This window comes from Peromyscus californicus, unplaced genomic scaffold (assembly GCF_007827085.1).
Source record: "Peromyscus californicus insignis strain IS unplaced genomic scaffold, ASM782708v3 Scaffold_4__1_contigs__length_199733344, whole genome shotgun sequence".
NCBI lineage: Eukaryota > Metazoa > Chordata > Mammalia > Rodentia > Cricetidae > Peromyscus > Peromyscus californicus.
The window spans coordinates 162,155,125-162,179,461 of NW_026294562.1; the positions used below are offsets into that span (position 1 = coordinate 162,155,125).

General features: G+C 52.4%; 2 protein-coding genes across 4 annotated transcripts; one reads left to right on the plus strand and one right to left on the minus strand.

The window, feature by feature from the left end:
* Positions 1 to 925: 925 nt before the first annotated feature.
* On the plus strand, positions 926 to 8,410 carry Fam98c (family with sequence similarity 98 member C). Of its 2 annotated transcripts, none has more exons than XM_052761258.1 (8): positions 926 to 2,529; positions 2,617 to 2,765; positions 2,841 to 2,975; positions 3,310 to 3,515; positions 4,112 to 4,189; positions 4,272 to 4,388; positions 5,300 to 5,467; positions 7,850 to 8,410. In XM_052761258.1, exons 1-8 carry the CDS (start codon positions 2,489 to 2,491, stop codon positions 7,871 to 7,873), a joined length of 918 nt encoding a protein of 305 aa, XP_052617218.1. In that variant the 5' UTR covers positions 926 to 2,488; the 3' UTR covers positions 7,874 to 8,410. The 2 variants fall into 2 exon arrangements, with proteins under 2 accessions (XP_052617218.1, XP_052617217.1); XM_052761257.1 differs by lacking the exon at positions 7,850 to 8,410 and adding an exon at positions 5,807 to 6,152 and having other exon boundaries at positions 2,401 to 2,529.
* Positions 6,273 to 24,134, minus strand: Rasgrp4 (RAS guanyl releasing protein 4). 2 transcript variants are annotated; one of them, XM_052761249.1, is made up of 17 exons: positions 24,021 to 24,134; positions 21,363 to 21,547; positions 20,522 to 20,627; positions 20,337 to 20,399; positions 19,323 to 19,454; positions 19,053 to 19,206; positions 16,978 to 17,151; positions 14,772 to 14,888; positions 14,153 to 14,428; positions 11,199 to 11,279; positions 11,009 to 11,113; positions 10,770 to 10,888; positions 10,535 to 10,679; positions 8,898 to 8,934; positions 8,678 to 8,812; positions 8,447 to 8,559; positions 6,273 to 7,236 (listed from the first exon to the last, which is right to left on the minus strand). In XM_052761249.1, the coding sequence occupies exons 1-17, from the start codon at positions 24,041 to 24,043 to the stop codon at positions 7,180 to 7,182; spliced, it is 2,022 nt and encodes a 673-aa protein (XP_052617209.1). In that variant the 5' UTR covers positions 24,044 to 24,134; the 3' UTR covers positions 6,273 to 7,179. The 2 variants fall into 2 exon arrangements, with proteins under 2 accessions (XP_052617209.1, XP_052617210.1); XM_052761250.1 differs by lacking the exon at positions 11,199 to 11,279.
* Positions 24,135 to 24,337: the final 203 nt, after the last annotated feature.

Sequence of the window (24,337 nt, forward strand, 5' to 3'; positions counted from 1 at the left end):
TCTTTCCCTCACCATCCTTTAGTCCCTAGTTGACCATCTAGCTAGGTTTTATTTGTCCAGTCAGCCAAGTACATTTACTAAACGCCTAACGTGTCAAAGCCCCGTAGTTACTGGTGGTGCTGCAGTGGACAACAAGCATTTGAATCAAACCCTGCAAAAGGTGAGGGGGGTTCTGTGGGTGTGTGCAGGGTTCAGCCAGCACCAGTCACTAAGGCAGGAATATATCTGGTAAGCTGGGAATGGAGTTAAGCAAGGGGAATCCTGGGAGAGGGGGGTGGAAAGGTGAGAGGGTGTGCCAGGCTTCCAGTGACATTGTATGGGCTTTGTTACCCTGAGCGAGTGAGAAGGAGCCACAGGAAGGCTCCCGAGCATGATTTGGATTTTCAAAGGCTAGTTGTAGCTGTATGAGGAAGGCCCCTGGGGGGACAAGCTGACAGAAAGCTCCTCCCTGTGGAGGTAGTGTGTGAGAGGGGAGAAGGGGTGGGGGTAACGGATGTTTTGAAAGAGTCCATAGATTTTTTTTTTAAAGGTTTTATCTGCATTTTATGAGTGATTGCTTGCACATGTATATGTATGTGCACCACCTGGTTACCTGGGGTCAGGTCCTCTAGAGCTGGAGTTGCGGCTGTGAGCCACTGTGTGGTTGCTGGGAACCTGGGTCCTCCATAAGAGCAGCAAGTGCTCTTACTGTCCCAGCTCTCCAGCCTGAGTCCATAGCTTTATATGGAGCTGAAAAGCAAGCTGGGAATGTAGATCAGTGGTAGAACACATGCTTAGCATGAGCAGTGGCCAGAGTTAAGGCCCCTGCACCAACGAAGAGGAGTCAAGGTTAGTGGCCCGAGTTTTTGGTAAGATTTATTTTAACTATTTGTGGGTACATGCATGTGAGCTGTAGTTACAAGTGGTTGTGAGCTACCCACACGGGAACTTGTGGCCATCTTCCTATGGGAACACAACCCTAAGCCACCAAACCTAGCTTTGAAACAGATTTATTCTTGTGTGTGTGTGTGTGTGTGTGTGTGTGTGTGTGTGTGTGTGTGTGTGTTCAGGGGTTCACAAAGAGGCCAGAAGTGCAGGGTGGGTCGTCTGGTGCTTATGAGCCTCTGGAGGTCAGTGCTGGGAACTAACCTTTGAAGGAGCAGCGAGTGCTCTTAACTGTTGGGCCTTGTCTCCAGTCCCCTGCTTGTTATTTACCTGGTGTTTTCTCAAGATGGGGTTTCTCTGTATCTCTGGCTGTCTTGGAACTCACTCTAGACCAGGCTGGCCTTGAACTCAGAGAGATCCGTTTCTGCCTCCGGAGTGCTGGGATTAAAGGCGTGGGCCACCACTGCTTTTATTATTCTTTACTGAGGATGTATTGAGTCCTACATAACTTTTAAGCAACTTTTACATAGAACTGATTAATCCTCACTGATGCCTTTAAGAGTGAGTATTTGCAAGGCTGGGTGAGGCACAAATTTGGTAGTCCCAGACCTTGGGAGGCAGAAATAGGAGAATCTTCAGTTGAAGGCCAGCCTGGAATACATAGTGAGACCCCATTGGGGGAAAAAAAAATAGAGGCTGGAGTGACGGCTACATGGTTAAGAGCACTTGGGTTTGGTTCCCAGCACCCACATGACGGTTCACAACCATCCGTAACTCTTAATTCCAGAGGATCATAGGCACAAGGCACACACTAGGTTCACATACACACGTATGTGAGAGGCAGGCAAAACAATCATGCACATAAAATAAATTTCAAGTATCATTACTCGGACCCCAATTACATAGATGGAAAACCAATTTGGCAGGAACATGGTCTGGTTAAGGGCGAAGTCAAACCCAAGTCCTGCCTGCCTGCCCCTCCCCTCGCACGCAGTTTCTCAATGGCGCCTGCTCCTTCTTTCAAAGACCTAGAGAGGCAGAGGATGAGCAGCACAGGAGGCCAGTGTGATGTGGAAGGAGGGTCTACCCGTAGTGGGAGAGTGGGTGTGCGGGTGTGCTGACATTCTAACCCTAAGGTGAAAGGCACCAAGATGGATGAGCTTTGCGGTCTGGGGTGATTAAAGAGCAAAGGGCAGCCAGGCGTGGCACACGCCTGTCAACCAACACAAGGAAGGAGGAAGCAGGACCAAGAGGCCAGCCTGAACTACATTACATACCGAGACCCTGCCTCAAAAACAAAGAATTTAAAAAACAGAGAGTGAAAAAAAAAAGAGAGAGTGGAAAGGAAAACAGGTTGCCTTTTGCTTTTATGTTCCCGAGAGCAGGGACACTCAAGCGTCCCGCGACCTCGGGGATCCTAATCTCAAGCTGTGAAATTTACAACCCTGGACAAGCTACCTGAGGGGCGCGCGTGGCGGACTGCCGAGCCAATCGGAGCGCCGAAACTCCTTCGCACGAGAATGTGATTGGATAGAGGCTGGGGGGGCGGGAGGAGGCACCCTCGGGGCGGAGCCTGTCCCAAGCGGAAGGGGGTACGCGCCCGGGGTCCCCAGGCGAAGCTGCGATGGATGGGGCCACGGTGGCCGGCGACCTGCTGACTTTGGGGTAAGGGGTTCGGGGGATACGGGAAGGGCGCACTCGCCTCGGGACGCGGACGCACAGGGACTCGCACTGACGTGCGCCCCGCCGCAGGTACGGTGCCCTCCCGGAGGCGGCGGCGTCTCGGGGCCCCGCGTGTGCGGACTTCAGGGCGCTGTGCGCGCGGCTGGCGGCGGAGCTGACGGCTCTGGGAGCTCTGGAGCGGCGAGAGGAGGGCACCGCAGTGCTGGGCGCTGGCCATGGTGCGTGAGGATCTGGGTGGACGGCGGGTGGAGGCGCGGGACTCGCCGCTCCCTGATGGCTTCCTCCTCCCGCAGGCCCCGAGTCAGAGGAAGAATTCCTGCGGCAGTTGGCCGGCCTTCTCCGGGCGTTGCACTGCCCGGATCGCGCGCTCTGCGGCGGAGACTGCGCCACCGTGCTGCGGGAGCCCGGCGGCGGCCTGCGCCTGCTGCGTGAGCCTGGAAAGCCCCGGGAGGCGGGAGGGGGCGGGGCCTCGGGACGGGGGCGGGGCCTCGGGACGGGGGCGGGGCCTCGGGACGGGGCCGGCTCTGAATCTGAGACTGGCCTCCTCCGGACCGCGGTGGCGGGGCGGGGGTCGGATTAGGGCTGGGCTGGAATTCTGACGAAGGTCTCTGAAAGCTTTAATGGGTTGAGTGAGATGGACCGGTGGGATGGTTCTGAAGTCGGCTAGAGGAGGAGGAGGAGCTGCAGCCTTGAAGTGAGCGAGGCTTACTCTGGGGGAGGAGCCAAGGTTTTAGCTGAGCAGGGATCTGCTCCTATTTTTAGGGTTTCTTTGCTCCGAGCTCCAGGCTGCCCGCCTTTTGCGTCTGCGGCTCCGGCTAGATCCTAGCCCTGTGCAGTCCTGTGGAGAAGGGACAAAGGAGGGAAATGGCGCGGTTCAGGAGCTGATGCTAACTCTTCAAGCACTGGGGCTCCCTAAACCCGTGCGTGGAACCCTGGCCAGCCAGCTACTTCGGGAGTTTCACAACAAGGTAGAGAGACAGGGTCCCCTCTTGAGCTACCTTACTTGGGGAGAGGATTCTGTCTTCAAAACTATCTCTAGAAAGAATGACCCAATGACCGGGATAGTTTTAGCACTCTGGTCACCATGTGTTTTAATATGCTTTTTTGCTGTGATAAAACACTGACCGAGACCAGTGGAGGAGGAAAGGGCTTGTTTCCGTTTACAAGTTACAGCCCATCTTGAGAGAACTCAAGGCAGGAACTGAAGTCGAGACCATAGAGGAACACTATTTACTAGCTCATTTCTGGCTTGTTTCAGCTACCTTTTGTGTACAGGCCAGGTCCATCTGCCCAGGGATAACACTGCCCACAGCATGCCAGGCACTCATACATCGAATAGCAATTAAGAAAATACCCCAACAGGCATGCGTACAGGCCAATCTGACCGAGGCAGTTCCTCAAATGGAGAGTCCCTTTTCTCAGGGCTGTCTAGATCTGTGTCAGGCTGACAAAAAAAATTAACACTATTGATGCTTCTGAGGCCCTGGGTTCATGTGGCTGAGGGGCACTGGAGTACTTCCGAAGGTCCATCCTGTTTGTGCCTTCTGATGGTTTCTTCCACCAGATCTCTGAGCTGCTGCCTTCCCTGCCCCCAGAGTCCATGCAGCCCCTCCTTAGTTCCCCACTGGATGCATCACAATGGGTAAGAGCATGTGTAGATGGCTGTGAACAGTATCCTTACCCAGACATGGGACCCTTGGTGTGACCGTGGCCTCTTCTTCCAGGAAGCCCTGGAGTCTCTGTCCCAAAGCCTGACAGAACAGTACTGCTGCCGCCGCTGCCTTCTTCTGAAGCGTCTGGACCTTACAACGTCTGCTTTCCACTGGGGTGACCGTGCAGAGGTGTGGGGACCTTAGCAAGAATAAGCAGGACATTGGGATGCACAGCTGCAGGGCAGAGGCTCAATGGCGGGCGTTATTACCTTCTTGGGGAATGCTGAGGCCCGGACTATTCTAGAATTCCTTCAAGATATTATTTTTTTTATTTGATGTGTTTTGCTTATATGTGTATATGCATCATGTGTGTGCAGTCTTCACAGAGGCCAGAAGGGTGTGTCAGATCCCTTCAAACCAGGGATGGAGATGGTTGTGAGCCACCATGTGGGTGCTGGGAACTAAAGCCAGGTCTTCTATAAGAGCAGCAAGTTCTCTTAAGTGTCAAGCCATCTCCAGCCCACACTTTAGAATCTTACAGGGTTCAAGACTTCTAGACTCTCAGGGCCTCAAGAGCATTCTAGAATGCCCAGCTCTCAGCTGGGAGTGTCCTCAGAACTATTCCCCTGTGTAACAAAATGGACAGTTAAGACTATCTGTTGGTTTTATGTTGCCAGCAAAAGGTACCAGCAACTGGATGCTTTATAAGGAAAATCAGGTTCATTCTGGCTTATAGTTTTGGGGGCTGAAGCACCTGCAAGCTTGGACAGGTAGTGGGATTTGCATGAATTGCCTCCAGGGTCAATGCCCTGTAACCTTGATATCATCACCTACGCTCTATCTCTTATAAGGTCAACCACTTTTAAGATTTTGGTTTTGCCTCTTAACTTGCCACATGGCTGAGGATGGCCTCAAACTCCTGGTCCTTTAGCTTCTGTTTCCCTAGTGCTGAGATGACTGTTCTTGCACCACCGTGCCCAGCTGTCTGTCACAGCACGTGTACCTTGGTGAATAATCCCCTCCGAAGCATACAGAGACCCTGAGCGGGGATGAGCTTTGGGCACCTTCTCCATGAGTGAGTGCCCTTCCCCCCACTCCAGGCCCAAGGAGAGGCCATGAAGGCAGTGCTATTCCCAATCCGAGGACTTCTGACTCCAGAAGCTGACGTCTCTGTTGCACATGTTCTGGCTGCCCGAGCTGACCTTTCCCGTCTGGTCCCAGCTACCAGTGTGGCTGCCCGCCGAGGGACCAGCTGTGCCATCAATAAGGTACCTCAGGCAGGGGAGAGTCTGGGCATCCTTGGCCTTCAGTTTGACCTTCTGGGGTTTCTCCTGGTCCAGTGTTCTCCCTGGTTCCTGGCCTCTAGACTCAACTGGCCTCAAACTAACCACTCTCCATAGTAGTTGGAGGGAAATTTTCTAATTTTTTTTTTAGATAGTCTCATGTAGCCCAGGCTAGCCCTGTAGCTAACTCACTCTGTAGCCAAGAGGTTGGCCTCGAACTCCCAATCTTCCTCCACTTCCCAAATGCTGGAATGATGGGGTGCACGAGCACACCCAGCTCTTTTTTTTTTTACCTATTGGAACTCCAGTCTAATCAATTCTCAGGTGCTTATGGGTGATGTGCCAGACCGTGGGGGGCGCCCAGGTGAGCTGGAGGCGCCCATGCCGACCTGGAAGAACCGAAGGGAAGATGGAGGAAGGGGGAAGGCTGGCCAACAGCGCTGGGGGCGCAGAAAGAAGAAGAAGTAAAGGGTCTTGGAGGGTCGGTCGGTCGGAGGTTCTATAGGTGCTGATGCCGCTGGTAATCTTTAAGAGTCACTTTTAAGGTTTTCCTTGGCACCTAAGCCCGGCATCCCCTGTTGTAGAGGCCCTAAACCTCTCTACACCCACCCGCCACTCAACACTATGAACCATGTTGTCTGAAAAATAAATTTAATTCTTTTGATGGTTATAGGATCTGTTTCTGGAGGGACCAGCTCAAGGGTGTGTGGGTTTGTGGAGGGGCAGGGGGATTGCTGCCCCCAGGTCTGGATAAGCCTTTTGCTTTTCACGTGGGTGTGGGGAAAGACACACTGAAGCATCAGACAAACACTTTACAGGGGCTGGGCAGCCGGGACACGACGGGATAATACAGATGAACATCTGCCTTTTGCTAGCTCTTCCTGGTGAGGAAGAGCAGGCGTTTAACAAGATAAATAGGTGAAATGTCTAGTCTGCTAGAGGACCAAAGCCCCACAGAGGGAAGTAAAGCAGGAAGGGAGGTCAGAACGTGGATGTGTGACATCTCTCAGGTCAGGAAGCCTCGTCAAGGGGATGTCACTTGAGCAGAGCTCTAAGGCAGGTGAGTCACATAGACCTCTGGTAAAGAGCATTCCAGATAAAGGGAACCTCCAGTGCAGAGGCCCCGGGGCAGGAGTACTTTGGGAATGTTCTAGGAACATAGAGGCCAGTGTAGGCAGAAGAGGGTGGGTAAGGAGGTAAGATGTGGAAAGGGGAGACAGGTGGTGGGGACAGGTCTTGCAGAGCTTTGTAAACCACAGGACCGGGTTTTACCTTGAGCACGGTGCGGAAGCTCTGAGCAGAGGAAGACATTTCCTGCCCACACCAGCGTTTCTCCTGACACTGGTTAGGACTCTGTCCCCTCCATTCTCATAACCGCCAGACACGTGCCAACAGTCCTCGTGGTCCACTGGTCCAGAGCTTCATTTGGAAACAGTGTGAGTCTGGCCTCCCACATTTTGAGCATGAAGCTTAACCTTACTAAGCTTTAGTCTCCTTATCTGGGAAGTGGGGGGTTGGGGAGATGACACGGCCCGAGTCCAAATTCATCCAACACCGAGTCGCAGATGCTAAGTGAGGGGGGAGGAGTATGACTGACAGTCGGTGCAGGGTAAAAGAGGATGGGTGCTTTGTCAGAGGCAGTGTGGGTGTGGATGAGACGGTGGTTCGGGAGTGAGGGAAAGGACTCCAGATGCTGTTCAGGCACTGGGCTTCGAGGAAGCGTTGGACGATGGAACTGGTGCTGGGAAGGGCACCTGGTAGGAGGAAGAATACACAATGAGGGGCCCTTCATTTCTCTAGGTGACAGTTCACAACCAGGACCAGGGTCTCACTCAGACTGTGGCTAAACGAACAATACTTCCAGATGAAATCTCTGCCTTTCAGGAGTGGAAATTGTTCCAATAATATTTATTGTAGCGTCTGACATATTTGGCCTTATTTTTCCGTGTGTGTGTGGTGTGGTGTGTGTGGTGTGTGTGTGTGTGTGGTGTGTGTGTGGTGTGTGGTGTGTGTGTGTGTGTGTGGTGTGGTGTGTGTGTGTGTGTGTGTGTGTGTGTGTGTGTGTGTGAACGCGTGCGTCATGTTCCATGTGGATGCTGCTGACCCTGACCCTGGAGAGCATGCCAGGGACTCCTGGGTAGGCAAGTGCTCTTGGCCTTCTTCTCACTTTTTTTTGGGGGGGTGGGGTTAGGGGTGGGGTGGGGGGAGACAGGGTCTCTCCCTGTGACGGTCTAACCGGGATCCTCACCATGTAGGCAGGCCATCAAGTTGTGGCTCTTCTCCTTTCTCGGCCTCTTCAGTGCTAGGTGTATAGGTTTGAGTAACCATGCCTAACTTTGTCTCCCCCCATCTTTGTTTCTGTGCTAGCCGCTACCCACCCTTGTCACCTGAGTAGATTATGACTGCTATCATTTCTCTGTCAACACTGAAAACGAGTCAGTGTCCACCGGGCATGGTGGCTCATGCCTTTAATCTCAACACTCTGGAAGGGAAGGCAAGATGACGTTTGAGGCCAGCCTGCGCTACAAAGTGAGTCGGTTAGCTTTTGCCGTCTTGACACAAACTAGAGTCACCTGGGAAGAGGGACCGTCAACTGAAGAACTGCTTCCATCCAATTGACCTGTGGACATGTCTTGATTAATGACTGATGTTCTCTCCTTCAGTTCCTGCCTCCAGGGTCCTGCCTGACTTCTTCCAAAAACTGAACTATGCAAGTCAAACAAACCCTTGCTCCCCCAGGCTGATTTTGGCCAGTGTTTTATTACAGAGAGAAAGCAAACTAGGACACATAGTGAGACACCGTCTCAAAAAATTTTTTCCCTTTTCTAAATTAGGTCTCTAACCTCCCATCCAGGTGACTGTGGATTTCTATATGGTTTCACTTTTCCGTGATTCCCAGATCTGTCTGGTTTTTCCAGGCAAATGGCCTGCCTCTCCTGGATCCAGCTAGGGACTTCTCCTTACCATCTCTGTCTCCCAGGAAGAGTGTGAGGACTCCGTCTGGGTCCAAGCATGGCGAAGGTGGCAACCAGACTCAGCATCCGGAGAGAGTGTATAGGAGAGATTTTCCTCAGAGTCTGTTTGTGGTGTGATGGGCAGAAGAGATGTGACTAGGACAGGAAGGACTCCGTGACCTCAAGAATGAACCCCATCCTCTGGGCCCTCCTCCCAGGTACTGTGCTAGCCAGGTCTTACCGCAGCTGGCACGAGGGTGTGGTGTGGCTGGCACAGGCGCTCCTGGGGGACCAGGGTCGCCCTTCCTCTCCGGCCTCTTCTTACACTCCGCTCTCACTTGGCCCCTGCAGTGTCTGTGACAACACAGCCCGCAGTCTGGGGATGGGGTGGGGTGAGGAAGGAGCTATTAAATACCTCGTTCTTCCAGCCTGCAGGTCGCAAGTCCCTCCCTGTCACTTACCCCGACAACGATAACCTTGCTTGGTGACACCCCAGAGCTGAGGGAAGAAAGGAGAGTGGGTTAGCGAGACTAGAGGAGGAGCATGGGAGGGAGAGGACGGAAGCCAACAGGGTTTGAAATTTCCGAAGATTCTGAGACTTCACCAAAATGATGGGGGTTTGGAGATGATCTCAAACTCAGGGAATTGTGTAGAACCGGGCAAACTTCTGAGTTAACAAAAGTGTACATTCTGTGGGTGGGGGCTGCTTGTGTCATTCACGGTGTTTCCAGACCCCAAAACTGCCTGGCTCATGGACTGTGTCAAGTGCAGACCTAGCAGTAAATACATGGTGAGATCTGTGAATTTGTCTAGACTTGATGGTTGAGATTTGTCCACTATTAAGAATTTGAAGCCAGGTGTGTGTTTTCGGAAGACTGAACCCAGGGCCTTGTACATGGCAGGCAAATGCTCTACCCTTGCCCTAGCCCTATAAAATGAATTTGAAGCTAGCCTAAGCTACATGGGAAGACTCTGTCTCAAAAAGCCAAAATCTGAGGGAAAACAAGCAAAAATAAAAGATGTCTTTAATTTGGAAATGAAGAAAGATTTGGATGGTCCGGGGTAGAAGGGTCAGAGAATGATTTTTGGGACCAGTTTTTCTATGTAGCCCTGGCTGGCCTGGAGCTCCACATGTAGACCAGGCTGGCCTCAAACTTACAGAGATCTGCCTGCCTCTGCTTCTTAGCTGCTGGCATTAAAGGTGCACCATCATACCATCTAGAGACTGATGGTTTGTTTGTTTTTTTGCTGTTCTTTGAAAAATAATTTGAGTAACTTCTCTTAAGATTCTGTATTACTACCCAGCGTGTGTGTCTGTGTCCGTTGTGTGTCTGCACACATACACATGCCACAGTGCATGCTGATGTCAGAGAACAGCTTTGTGTGTCAGTTCTCTTCTTTCCACAGTGGATCCTCTGAAACTGGAATCACAGGTAATTGTGAGCTGCCCAATGTGGGTGCCAGGAACCGAATCCAATCCCTCAGCGAGGGCAGCCAAGTGATGTTCCCTGCTGAGCCATCTCTCTGGCTCGGCTAGTGTTTATTTATTTATTTATTTAGGTTTTCCAAGACAGGGTGTCTGTGTGTGTGTAGTTCTGGCTGTCTTGGAACTCACTTTGTAGCCCAGGCTGGCCTCAAACTCAGAAATCAGCCTGCTTCTGCGTCCCGAGTGCTGGGACTAAAGGCATGCGCCACCACGCCCAGGTATGTTAGTGTTTTTTAAGACAGGGTCTCATATAGCCCAGGCTGGCCTCAAACTCCTGGATTCTAGCACACTACCACGCCCAGTGCAACCTACCCAGGTTTGCAGGTGATCCAGTTTTTGGAAATTGCTCAGGGCTTTGGATAGTATTCACAGCTTGGCCACTGTCTGGGTGAAGATTACCTGCTATCACGCAGAGTTTGGCGAGTGCACAGAATATAGGAATGCCAGTGTTCGGTGCTTATATAAACTATGAACTATCAGGCTGGAGCATTTCTGGAAGTCTCCCCCACCCCACCCCCACCCCACCCCCACCCCCACCGTCCCAAGTTAGGTTGGGAGGAGCTAATCCAGGGGAGACAGGGCCTAAGGGTGCTAACAGGGCCAGATGCTCACAAAGCCACTGCAGCTGTGACAGAAGGCAGGCTTGCGGAAGGTGACCTCATGGAAGGTGTGCAGGAAGGCCAGGCCCAGCTTGGAGCAGATGGCGCTGGCACGGAGCAGGTATTCCGTCAGCTCCTCTCTGCTGAAGGAGCCGCTTCTGCAAGGTAAAGGCCACACCTCAGCATGGCCTCTCGTGGCACATCCAGGATCCTTGTTTTCAGAAGATCCAGGAGCCAGGGCCTCTTACCCGTGGCGGGGAGGTGGGTGAAGCCCATGGCAGGCAAAGGGGAAGTTGCCTGACAGTCGCTCAAAGTCCTCCAGAGAGATGGTGCCATGGCCTTCTGGGTCGTAGTTCTTGAACACAGACTTGAGAGGAACACCGAGAGTAGAGTGAGGACAAGACACCCAGGCCCAGCCCTGTGGGCGTGGCTGCCTCCCCACTTCCTACCTGACATCCCTCCACAGGGACCCACAGTTCCTCCTCACCGCCACTAGCTGTTCCACATGCTGGCCCAGGGTCACACTGTCTGGCTTTGGTGTCACACCATGGGCCCACTCCAACACCAGAGGTGCTTTGTAGGGGGAGGGTGGCTAGAAGGACAGACACAGAGGGATACAGTTAGTCAAAGCCCAGGCTGGACCAGGGCGGGTCAGAAGGTCAGGAGTCAAGGCTCACCAGGCTCTTGGAACAACGTGGTTCCCGGGCATAAGAAAGCTCGTAGATCTCATCTTCTGTGTAGAAGAGATCCAGGGAGAGCTGGGGGATGGGCGAGGCAGTAAAGTTCCTCCTCCAGGTCTCTGCCTGGAGCCTGCCCCCACCCTCTTCTCGGACCCTTCTCCAGAGACTCCTGGACCTGTCCCGGGACACCCGTCACCCTCCATACTGTTCCCTCCACAATCCAGAAGTGCCTTGTTCCCACTGAGGCCTTTTAAAAACAAATTATGTATGCGTGTGTCTATGTGTCTGTATGCCATGTATGAGCGGGTACCCCACGGAGACCAGGAAAAGGCATTGGATCCCCAGGAGCTGGAGCTGCAGGTAATTGTGAGCTACCCATGTGCATGCTGGGAAGGGAAAGGAGATTCTCAGAACAGCAAGAGCTCTTAACCACTGAGCCATCTCTCCTCATCCATTCCCCACCCCCCTTTTTGAGACAGTTTCACCACATAGCCCAGGCTGGCCAGGAATTCACAATCTTCCTCTGTTAGCCTCCTGAATGCTGGGATCTCAGGTACACATCAGCACACCCCGCTAAGTTCTCCTTTAGAATATAATAACGAGCCACAGCCTTTCAGTTTCCACTGGGCCCTGACAATTATGCATGGCCTTGTCTCTGGGTCTGTGAACTCAACTTTTCCGTCTTACACTAGGCAACCTTCAGAATCTGTCACTGTCTCAACCTTCTGGACCCACGAAATGAGCACAGTAAGGACATTCAGTTGTAGGGTTGTAAGCTGAAGTTACTTGGAGGTTCTTTTGCATTCTTCTAAGGATCAGACTTGGGGTCTTGAACATGCTCTGCTACTCTCTGGGCATGCTGAACATGTCTGAATCATAGTGTGAGGTGGACAAAGGATAGAGAAATGTCACCAGTTTAGGGATAGCCTGATCTACATAGTGAGTTCTACACTAGCAAGGGCTATATAGGGAGACCCTGCCTCAATGAAACACAGCAAAATGCAAACAAAAAGTGTTCCACCACTGAATTACATCCTTAGCTCTTACTTGTGTGTGTGTGTGTGTGTGTGTGTGTGTGTGTGTGTGTGTGTGTGTGCAGGCACATGGGCTCACATGAATGTGGCTTCAGAAGTCAATGTTGGTTGCCTTCCTTAATTTCTCTCCACTTCATTATTTTTTTGCCATTGTGTCTGGAGACAGGATCTTACTTTGTAGTCCTGGCTGGCCTGGAACTCACTGTGTAGACCAGGCTGGCCTGGAACTCAGGATCCTCTTGCCTCTGCCTCCTGAGTTTGGGGTGCGGGTAATCAAGACCTGTCAGAGCTTCTGGTTACACCCCAGCTATGCTCACCATGGAAGCTTGAGACTTGATATGAGGAGCTCAGACACTGGGTCATTTTGTTTTGTTTTTCTTTCCAGAGACAGGAAAGAAAGGGCCTCTTTACCCAGGGCCTCTCACTTGCTAGGCAAGCACTCTACTACAGCACAGATTCCCAACTCCTTACTGTGGCAGGGATACAAAAGCCCAAAGCCATCCAGGGTCCTGGAGCAAGGGTCTTTGTGTTCATCGTGTTCCAGATAATGCTTTTTTTGTTTTCTTTGAGACACAGGTAGCCCAAGCTAGCCTTGACTCTGCAACAATCTTCCAGCCTCATCCTTTTGAGTACTGGGATTACTAAAGGTGTGAGCCACCACAGATACTACTTTGATTACTTCATATTACATTATTGATTGTTTCTTCTCAGCCACATTCTGAAGAGGGTCTTATTATTGTCCCAATTTTGCAAGCAATGAAATTTTTTCGGGCTGTGATCTGCCCGAAGTCACACAGCTAGCTAGATTCCTAGAAGCCATTGCTTCATGACTTCCATAGCTGGACTTCCTGCTACACACCCATAATCACTGCACCTGCAAGGCTGACGCAAGAGGGTTGCTGCCTGGCTCACAGACAGAGTTCTAGGCTGGTCTGAGCTACACTGTGAGACCTGATGTTAAATAAATACTAAAGGAAAAGGAAGACACTTAGATTGGGGATGGAGATGAGTGGAAACTTGCCTAGAACTCATCATGCAGGGGGTGTGGCTCAGTGGTAGAGCCCCTGCCTAGAATCCCTTAGTGAAGGGGTGGGGTGTGGCTCAGTGGTAGAGCCCCTGCCTAGAATCCCCCAGTGAGGGGGTGGGGGTACAGCTCAGTGATAGAGCCTCTGTCTAGAATCCCCCAATGAGGGGCTGGGGTGTGGCTCAGTGGTAGAGCCCCTGCCTAGATCCCCCAGTGAGGGGCTAGGGTGTGGCTCAGTGGTAGAGCCCTGCCTAGAATCCCCCAGTGAGGGGCTGGGGCATGGCTCAGTGGTAGAGCCCCTGCCTAGAATCCCCAGTGAGTGGCTGGGGTGTGACTCAGTGGTAGAGACCCTGCCTAGAATCCCCCAGTGAGGGGCTGGGGTGTTCCTCAGTGGTAGAGCCCCTGCCTAGAATCCTCCAGTGAGGGGCTGGGGATGTGGCTCAGTGGTAGAGCTCCTGCCCAGAATGCTCCAGTGAGGGGCTAGGGTGTGGCTCAGTGGTAGAGCCCCTGCCTAGAATCCCCCAGTGAGGGGCTGGGGTGTGGCTCAGTGGTAGAGCCCCTGCCTAGAATTCCCCCAGTGAGGGGCTGGGGTGTGGCTCAGTGGTAGAGCCCCTGCCTAGAACCCCCCAGTGAGGGGCTGGGGTGTGGCTCAGTGGTAGAGCCCCTGCCTAGAATCCCCCAGTGAGGGGGATATGACTCAGTAGTTGAGTGCTCACATATTATAAATGAGGTCCTAGTTTCAATTCCCAGTACAGCAAAAACCAAACCAATCAAAACTCCCTCATTCCATAACTGCCTATCCTGGTCCTCCAGAACCCTAGTAGCCCAGGGCTCTAAATATTGGTCCCCTGTGGTCTTCAGGGAACTTAGGCAACACAGGGCCCACACTTCACCGTCAGCAGATGTAGCAGGTCCTCGTTGGCACTGCAGGGGGGATGCTGTCCCTGGAGTAATGCCAGCTCCTCTAGCCGTAGGTAGAGGCTGTTCAGCTTGGGTAGGTGCAGGCGGCCATCTGGCAATCTGTCTGGATGGGCCTCATACAGGGACACCAGGTCCTTGAGGTGTACACCCAGTACTGGCAGCCGGAAGCCAGTACAGCTGGCCCAGATGCGGCGGTAGCAGGCATAGTTGTTGTGGGAGGCGAGGAGTTCTGTCAGCTCCAGAAGGGCCTGTGTAGAAAGTGCATGCTAGGGATAAGAATGCTTCTGTCCTGAGCTTCTTGGAGCAGGGATAGCAGTAGTCTCATTTGTGGACTCTGGAACCCGGAAATCTGGACCAGATGCACAAAGAGTGAGCAGCTGCCTAGAATCTACCAGTCAGGGGCAAGGTCATTGCTCAGTATATAGGTGACCCAGGAAGAAAGAATAGGGACAGCCAGGGAGTCTATGGAATTTGGAGGATAAAGGTCCTAAGACGGTTCCAGAGCCCTTGAGTAAGGACTGCCAGCAGTTAGGGAGTGATGTGTGAAGCTGCGGGGCAAGTTTTGGACTTTGGGGAGTCAAAGGGGGTTACCTTGGTGCTGTCGGGGCTCAGGTGGGTGTGGGAGTCCTTGAGCCTGGAGATGGAGCTATGGCACAGGCCCCCCGTGACTGCCATCAGCGTGTTGAAATTCTGTAGCTGGCGAAGCCCCTAGAAGGGAGGCAATGGCAGAGGTAGGAGGCGCCACGGGACAGCAGCAGGGGGAGTGCTGACTCGGGGTTCCAGTCGTGTGTGAGTACGGACCAGGTGTGAGCAGATGAGCGGGTTAGGGTGGCAAGGTGCCAGCATATACTGTGGGGCAGATTCGGAGAACAGACAGGTGTGTGTCCGCCATGTGCAGAAAATTCTGAAACGTATCAGGTGTCGGGCTTCTGGGAGTCAAACGACTCACACAGATGAAGGCGAGACTGTGCCTGTGAGTAGGGTACCAGGTAGAACTGAATGGGATAATACTGATGGAAGAGTAAAACAGATGTGGGACAAGCATGAGGTCCACAGGGCAGCACGGGAATTCTTTCTCTTTCTCTATTCTAAGCTTGAAGGGTGGAGGTCACTGTGGAGAGAGGTGAGGCAGGACCAAGCAGAAGATGCTCAGGTCAAGAGGCCTCAGGCTGATGCCAGACCCGCTCCCAGGTCTAAAGAGCTCAGCAAGATATAATTCAGTGGTAGAGCCCCTGCCTAGAATCCCCCAGTGAGGGGCTGGGGTGTGGCTCAGTGGTAGAGCTCCTGTCTAGAATCCCCAGTGAGGGGCTGGGGTGTGGCTCAGTGGTAGAGCTCCTGTCTAGAATCCTCAGTGAGGGGCTGGGGTGTGGCTCAGTGGTAGAGCCCCTGCCTAGAATCCCCCAGTGAGGGGCTGGGGTGTGGCTCAGTGGTAGAGCCCCTGCCTAGAATCCCCCAGTGAGGGGCTGGGGATGTGACCCAGTGGTAGAGCACCTGCCTAGAATCCTCCAGTGAGGGGCTAGGGTGTGACTGAATGGTAGAGCCCCTGCCTAGAATCCCCCAGTGAGGGGCTAGGGTGTGACTGAATGGTAGAGCCCCTGCCTAGAATCCCCCAGTGAGGGGCTGGGGTGTGGCTCAGTGGTAGAGACCCTGCCTAGAAACCCCCAGTGAGGGGCTGGGTGTGTGGCTCAGTGGTAGAGCCCCTGCCTAGAATCCCCCAGTGAGGGGCTGGGGATGTGACTCAGTGGTAGAGCACCTGCCTAGAATCCCCCAGTGAGGGCCTGGGAGTATGGCTCAGTGGTAAAGGACTTATTTAAGGGTGCAGGAGGCCCTGGGTTCAATCCCCAGTACTGACAGAAATAGCCAAGCAAGAGGAAGCAGAGTGTTGGAAGGCTCATAAGGAAGGGCGTGATCTGCTTTGGAGATACTCAAAGAGGCCAGACCACAGGGCTTCCCTTTTCCCAGAAGGGAGGGGAGGCTGACTCAGGGGGTCAGGGCCAGAGCCACTAGACTACGTCTCTTTGTATCTAAGTAGCACTAAGAGCTATACAGGATACAGTCACGGTCCAAAGACACCCAGGGGCCTGAGGACTGGAGATACAAAGTGAAGACGTGGAAAGGATCCTTTCTCAGCATTGGGGGATAGAATTTGATTTGGGGCTTGGGAAAAGGTGCTAATTCCGCAATAGAGAGCCAACAGGTGAGGCCAAGCATGTTTTGACTCTGTGATATCAAGGTCACAGCTAGATCCTACAAGTGCGGACTGGGTATGATTTGATAGGTATGGTGGGTGGGTACAGATGAATCATGCCACCACAGGATGGGCTGCTGGATCAATAGCCTGAAGCCATGGGCCGGAGAGATGGCTCTGTGGTTAAGAGCACTCTTGCAGAGTTCCATTCCCAGCACCCACATAGGGCAGCCCACAACCGCCTCCTGTATCTCCAGCATCACTGGCCTCTAAAGGTGTGTGCGTGTGTGCCCACCCACATAACTTAAAATAATTAAAAAATAAATATTGAAGAAAAAAAAAAAAGCCCAGAGCCTTGGTTAGCCACAATATGAAGGGTCAGGTAGCTGTCCCAAATCTATAGTCCCAGAAGCAAGTAGAAGGTGGCTGTGGTCCACATGCCTTTAGTCTCAGTATTTGGTTGGCAGAGGCAAGCAGATTTGAGGCCATCCTGGTCTACATAGCAAGTTCCAGGAGAGCCAGGACTATACAGAGAGACCCTGTCTCAAAAATAAAAGAGGGGGGTGGGTGGGACAAGCAGAAAGACTGGGTGGTCAGGCGGGGGCTTACCTTTGCCACATGAATGAATTTTTCCAGTACCTGGGCACGTTGTGCAGGCCCAGGACGGCTCAGCACCATGACCTGCACCCAGCGGGACACACTGTTGCTCAGACCCACAGAACCTTCCAGAGCGGGACAACCCCTCACTGAGCCCTGCAAAACATAGCCCCGAAGGTCTTGGGGCTGAGGATGAGATTGGTCAGAGGGGGTCATAGTACTCACATGCCATCTTCCTGGCAGTCCCAACCTCTAACACCCTAGCATAGTCTGATCGAAGGCTCCCCTCAGGCTATGGTAGGTCCCTGATGTCACCTTGTCCTTCTCCAGTCTGTGTGCTCATTATTATGTGCGTAACTGGGGCGTGGTCAGCAAAGGGAGGCGTGGGAAAGAGGACTTGAAAGCAGCTTCTACTTGTTCTGCTCAGTAATATGTACACGCCACTCATGTCCACCACACCACACAGGCACGCGCGCACGCACACGCGCATGCGCACACACACACACACACACACACACACACACACACACACACTCACAACAGCCCAATCTGGAAATCTGTCCTCTAAAGGAACCAGGTCCCCACTTTCCTCCAAAACAATGTCTAGATGTTAGCAGCTGATATATTTCAACATAGAACACATGCAGTTGCCTTTAGGGAAGTGAAATACAGCCAATGCAAAGGTTTTCCTCAGATACTGTTTACTCTAACCATGTACTGCTCTCTCTGGGGTAGGAACTGTTAATATCCTGCTTTAATTAAATTTTTTTTTTCTGTGTTGCCCTGGCTGTCCTGGAACTCACTCTGTAGACCAGGCTGGCCTTGAACTCACAGAGATCTGCCTGCCTCTGCCTCCTGAGTGCTGGGATTAAAGGCGTGCGCCACCACCATTTGGCTTCATTTTAATTTTTATCTTTATGTAGGAGGGAGCTGAGGCATGGTGAATTGACATGCTTGGTGGATACATGAGTAACTGATAAAATATTCTGAGCAAATAACTGTGTGATTCTTTTGCAATAAGTAGTTTTGTGACAGGGTCTCATGTAGTCCAAGCTGGCCTTGAATTTCACATGTCCTGCATTGGCCTCGCAAGCGTGAGGATTTTAGCCCCGTGCCTACACACCATACTGCAGTAAACATTTTCAACGGGCTTTCTCATTCTGTCAGCCACTCTACAAAGTAGTGTGGTCTCTAGCTTATGAATGGGCACCTAAGAGGTGGGGAAACTGGTTAAAAGCTAGGTAAGGAAGCGCTGAGGAGTGCTGGGACATAGCTCCTTGGTAGAAGGTTAGCCTAGCATGCGCAAAGCCCTGGGCTTCATCTGCAGCACTGCAGGAACCAGCTGTGTTGGCACACATCTGTAATGCTAGCACTCGAGATGTGGAGGGACCTGAGTTCAAAGTCATCCTTGGTTACATAGTTGGAGGCCGGGAGACTCCTGTCTCCAAACAACGGGGCAGGCAGGAAGTAAGAAATGAGTGGGGGATAAAGAAAGTTTTGCTGAAATGGCTCAGTGGATAAAAGGCCCTGAGCTGCATTCCTGGAACTCACAAGGTAGTAGAAAGAGAAGACTGATTCCTACAAGTTTTCCTCCAACCACATCTCACAAACACGATAAATAAACATGTAAAATAAAAATTTTTAGAAGGAAGGAAGGAGGTGATAGGATTTGAACTCAGGGCCTTAGTGCTCAGCCAGCTTCACTCATTGTGTCAGACCCTCCTGCTGCCACGTTAAGAGCGTTGGCCATGAGTGGTGGCACGGACCTTTAGCCCCAGTACTCAGGAGGCAGAGGCAGGCAGATCTATGAGTTCAAGGTTAGCCTGGTCTACAGAGTGAGTGCCAAGTCAGCCTGTGTTACATGGTGAGTCCCCATTCAAAAAAGAGTTTACAGTCTGGGCTGGGCATGTAGCTGGGTGTTGGAGAGCTAACATAGGCAAGACCCTGGGTTCAGCTACCGGCGCTGTTAGTGCAGTAACAGTAGCAGCAATAACAGTAAAATCTACAGCCCCTCATGGATGCCTGTGCCAGGAGCACACCCACCCCACCCCAACCCCATTCTGTTTCCTGCTTAGGGGCAGACTCACCGTGATGGCCTGGAAGGACCGGAACTCGAGGTAAGTGAGGTGCTGAGCCAGCTCCTCTGACTCCAGGTGATCGAACAGCAAGGAGACTTTGCGCTTCTTGCCCAGGCCTGGGCTGCTCATGAGAGGTGGGGGGCCGGGTCCTCTGGGACTCAGTCTGGAGGCCAAGATGGACAGGTTATTGGAGTGGCTCAAGAGTTGAGGGTTTGGGGGGACATGGAGTGTGTGGGCAGGATAGGGTAGGGGCAGAGGAAGAGGGTAGGGCTGGCTCACAGGTTGGAGGCATCTCCTAGGCTCCTTTGGGCCAAGTTGCCCTCCTGAGCGACAGTGGCCCAAAACCGACCTATGACTTCTTCCAGATGGGGCTCCTGGTGCACTACCTCAGGGTGAAGGGTCAGCCAGTACCTGCGAGGGGTCAGAGGCAGGAGATCAACTTGGGCTGGCAGTAGGTAGAAAGCGCTGTATGGGGGTCTGAAGCTAAGGAATTCTACACATGGGGAGCTAAGGGCATTTACACGTGTATGGGGTTTCTGGAGTCAGGATTTAGAGGGGTGACTCGGAGGATGGGGAGATCTCTAAGGTAGGACTTGGGGGGTCAGATTCTTAAAACAGGATAGAAAAAAAAAACCAGGATAGGAATCTTTCAAGAAGCCAGACAGCAGGGGTGCCAAGAACTAGGTGGGAGTAAGATTTGGGGAGTCAGGGCAATTCAGTCTTAGGAAGTGAGATGTCACCAGGGAATCGATGGGATCAGGGTCTCCCAGAACTGTGTGTTCTAAGGAGCAGGGAGCAGTGGTTTTTAAATTTTCTTGAAAGATTTATTTTCATTTTGTATGTATGAGTAATTTACCTACATGTATGTATGTATGTGTACCATGTGTGCCTGAAGAGGAGGCCAGAAGACAGCTCTGGGTCCCCTAGAACTGGAGTCATCAGCAACCATGTGGGTGCTAGGAACTGAATCCAGGTCCTCTGAAAGAGCAGCAAGTACCTCTTAACTGCTGAGCCATCCAGCCACAGGCAATGGTGTTTTAGCATGGGGTTCTTTTTTTTGTAACTTTTTTTTTTGAGATGGGGCCTTACTCTATAGCTCAGGCTAGCCTTAAATTTGAGGCAATCCTTTTACTTTTACAGGCTATCTCATGCATTACAGGATTACAGGCATGAGTTATCACACAGATTCTTAGCGTGAGATTTTAGAAAATGGGGCTGAGTGTATGTGGGGGGTTGGGCTGAGGGGTCTTTAAGAGGTATTTCATGGGATTGGGGGTCTTGTCCCAGCCCTACCTGACCAGGTGACAGATCTGTAGCTGTCTTAGCTCCTGTGCATCTTTGGCAGCCTTCTGGTACTTGAGTTCTAGTCAAGGCTGTTTTCCAGTATCCCATTTGCCCACTCCTCCGCGCCCTTCTCCCAAGAGTTTACAGGTCTGCCCTCAACCCTCTAGATGGAGATCACGATTATGGGAGGATATGAGGTCAGCAGCCGGGCAGCGAAGTCTGAGGATGGCAGCACCCAGCTGTGCATCATAAGCACCATCTTGAGAATGTGGTCCCCACGGCGTAGGTTGCCAGCTGAGTCTGGAGAAGGGAGGAGAGTCCGTCAGCCTGGGCCCCCGGCAACAGACCCATGGCCTCCAGAACTGGGTGGACAGGCTGCTGCAGATGTTGGTTCTACCTGTGATGTCCTGCAGGAACTTGGGCAAACACTTACGACTTTCTCATCTGTCAGGTGCATGGGATGGCATGAGTTTGGTTCCTTGCCTTCAATTATCTCAAGGCGTTTTCCTTGAACTTTTAAGATTGATTTTTATTGTTTTAAACTGTGTGTGTGTGTGTGTAAGTGTGGGTTTGTTCACATGCGTGCAGGAGCCCTCTCCTGCCAGGGGTATCAGGTTCCTGGAGCTGGAGCTGCATGCTGGGAGCCAAACTCAGGCCCTCTGCAAAGATGTACGTGATTTTAATCACTAACCTGTCGCTCCACCCCTCTCTTAATTCATTTTTTTGAGACAGGATATCACTATGTAGCCTTGGCTGGCTTGAAGCTCTCTATTTAGACCGGGCTGGCATCAAATTCACAGAGATCCATGCCTGCCTCTGCCTCCCAAGTGTGTGCGCCATATCACCCAGCTAGGCCCGGAACTTTCTCCTCCTGCCTGGAACCTTCAAAACTAGGCCACCAGACCCAAGCGCTCTCTCGTCATCTAAGTAAAGAAGGTTCACCCCACTCACCAACTTTCTACCCCCTCCAGGGAAGCTGACAGGAGTACTTAGCTGGCTCTTAGGGCTGGGAAGGCCGCTGGGTGGGCTGCTCACCGAAGCACTGGATACATTTCTCCAGCAGCTCATCTTCGCTGCAGCTGCCTTCGCTCAGCACCCCCAGACTCATGGAAGCCATAACCTTGATGATTTCCCGGGGGGTGGGGCACGTCTTGTGGCGGCGGGCCTGTCGTGGCCGACCCCGTCCTCCTGCCTTCCCAGAGCATTCCTGATGAGACTTCCTGTAGGTACACACACAAAAACCCCCACCGCAAAGCATCATGGGAGCCCCTTCCTCCAAGTACACTCCCAGAATTCCTCTTGGCCCCAATGCTTCTAGGTACCATGGACCAAAGTTCTTGTAGGGCAAGGCCCAGGGTTACCCACTAGGGACTCATGGGCGACAAACCCCAAAATAGTTCAGATGCCCCAGGCAATCATGATCAAAGACCCCAGACCAAGGGCCTTCCAAAAGCTCAGCTCCCTCCTCTAGGCATTGACTCATTCCTTGCATTGTTTTTGATGACTGTGTTTAAAGTCGGTGTACAAAAGACTGGGTTTCATTATGACATAATATGTATCATTGTACCTGTACCTTGCTCCTGTTTGTCAGCCATCTGCCCTCCCTCATCTCGTTGGTCCCTTCCCTTTCCCAAATATCATCATTCTGCTTTCATGTCACATATGTGTGTGTGTGTGTGTGTGTGTGTGTGTGTGTGTGTGTGCAAGTATGTGTGTATGCACATACTTAAATATAGGTTTCACATGTAAAGGAAAACACACGTAGTTGTTTGAGTGTTTTGTCTCTCTCGTTACCCTCTGTTATGGCCACCTCTCTTCAAGTTCTCTTGACGATACAGTCCCAAAGCATTACAGGAGAAATTTGTTGTAAGCAGACCCCCAGGATTCATCCTGAGTTTTCAGGGAACCCAAGACATGACCCTGGGACCAACTCCAGGGCACGCAAGGTATCCCATGAGTTGGCCTTCTGGCTCCTCCTGCCAGAGCCAGAATGACATCTAGAGTCTAGGAGTCACTCTTCTGCGGCCCAGGGAGGGAGCCGACTCATGTAGTCAGGCCTCTTGGAATCTATCCTGCCCCTGTAAGGCAGCAGACCCCTCATCCAAGCTCACCTTCACATGCACAAGAGTCTCAGCCTCTAGCCTGCTCCTCTACATTTGGAGCCCAGAGAGGAAGTACCAGAACTTCTCCTGGGCTCTTCAGAGGTAGGTAGGGTCCCTGGGGCCACAGCTGCTTCAAGGAAAGTTTAAAAATAACCTTTCCTGTCTTGTGCCTCCTTAGGTGTCTCTCCCAGGTGAGGAAAAAGGGGTGATGTGGAAGGAATGGAGGGAGGGGTTAGATTCTAGCCTTCAGAGTCATTCAGAACTGGGTTCGAGAAATTTCCCACGGCTGTGTGCCTTTTTATAAATTACCCAATGTCTTTCTAGCTCTTGGTTTCTTCCTATGAAAAAGTCAAGTCATCCTTGGATTTTCCCTGGGTGTTAACAAGTCTGGCTCCTCAAAGGGGTCCAGCTGGTGGGGGAGTAGACATTGAGATGTGGAGAGAAAGCTGTCTTGTAATTCTAGCTGCCTGGGAGATTGAGGCAGGGGGATTGCAAGTTTGAATCTAGCCTGGGCTACAGAGCAAGACACGATAAAAAAAAAAAAAGACAGGAGAAAGCAGCCAGGCTTCAGCATAGTGTGGGTGTGAAAAACACAAACAGGGACACCCTAAAATAAGTCTGTCATGTCCCCTGCAGCATCATAAGGGCTTAATGTAGCTGTTAAAGGCTGACTAATAATGGACATTTGCTGGGCACTAGGAAGCAACCCAAGGGCTGAGCACTCCGTAAACAATCAGTGTTTCTCAGGTGCCCACACCAAGTACCAAAAGCATCGCCTTCCTGGGCATTCCGTACAAGCACAACTTCTCAGGCCCCATGGCAGGCTCACGGAATCTAAAACTTTAGGGGTGGGTCCAGTGGCTTGTGCTTTCCTAGGCCTCCATGCCCCTCTAAAGTGGTACCCATGATAATTCTGACAGAAGCGGGAACTGAGACAGAGTAGTGGAGTAACTTACCTAAGGCCACACAGCCAGGAACCGAGGCACCTAGGATTCTCTCACTGTGTTGCTGAGCAGGAGGAGGGAACCCCTTTGATCATCAGGATCATGCTAGCCAGACTGGAGGGGACCCTGCACCATCTTTCCTTACGGGGACAGGAGGGCAGGCAACGCCAAAAGACAGAAGTCTATTTCCCCTCCTGCTGGCACAGGCGGCCACCTGACCCTTACCTGCAGAGCGGCAGCCCCCAGTAGCGTCTGGAGCAGCCAGGAGTAGTTTAAGAGGCAGGGAAGCTGCATAGACCTACGTCACAAACCTCTCTCCTGGGACACAGTCCTGCAGGAGCCTGGAGTTTCCAGTCCAGGGGGGCAGTGACCATAATAGGGGACAGGGAAGACCCCAGGGAAGACACAGGCAGCCAGCTGAGGGAGCTAGGGTGGAGGAAGGCAGGACAGCTCAAACTCCAGAGAGACAACAGCAATCACGGAGGCTCAGGTGTTCAGCTCCTGAAGCATCTCATCTCCCTGCCCCATGAGAGCCCCATCTGGGAGGAGTGGGGGTGTCCCTTCTCCTGTTGTCCCCCCAACCTCCTCACAGGCAGAGGTGCCAAGGCTTTGGCTCTCCCGGGTCTCCTTGGAGAGGGTCCTTTTACCTTTTGCTGTCTTTTCGGTTCATGTTTCTTGGAGGGGTGGGGGTCCTGACAGGAGTGTGATCCTGTTCCTTCTCTGGCCAGATTGTCAGCCCCCCTGGGAGCTGTGGCGTCCACAGTGTTTAGGAAGGAAAGAGGAACTGCCCCTCCCCACCCACCCCCAGGCCAGGGGGAAGGAAGAGGCTGGGGAGAGACCAAAGGCTCCCCTCCCCCCTCGTGGGGATCCCTGACTGCTGAGGTTTCCGGTGCTGCCTACCCCCCTCAGCTGTCTCTCTAGCTATCTCCTTATCTTTCCCCATCTGTCTCACACACACACACAC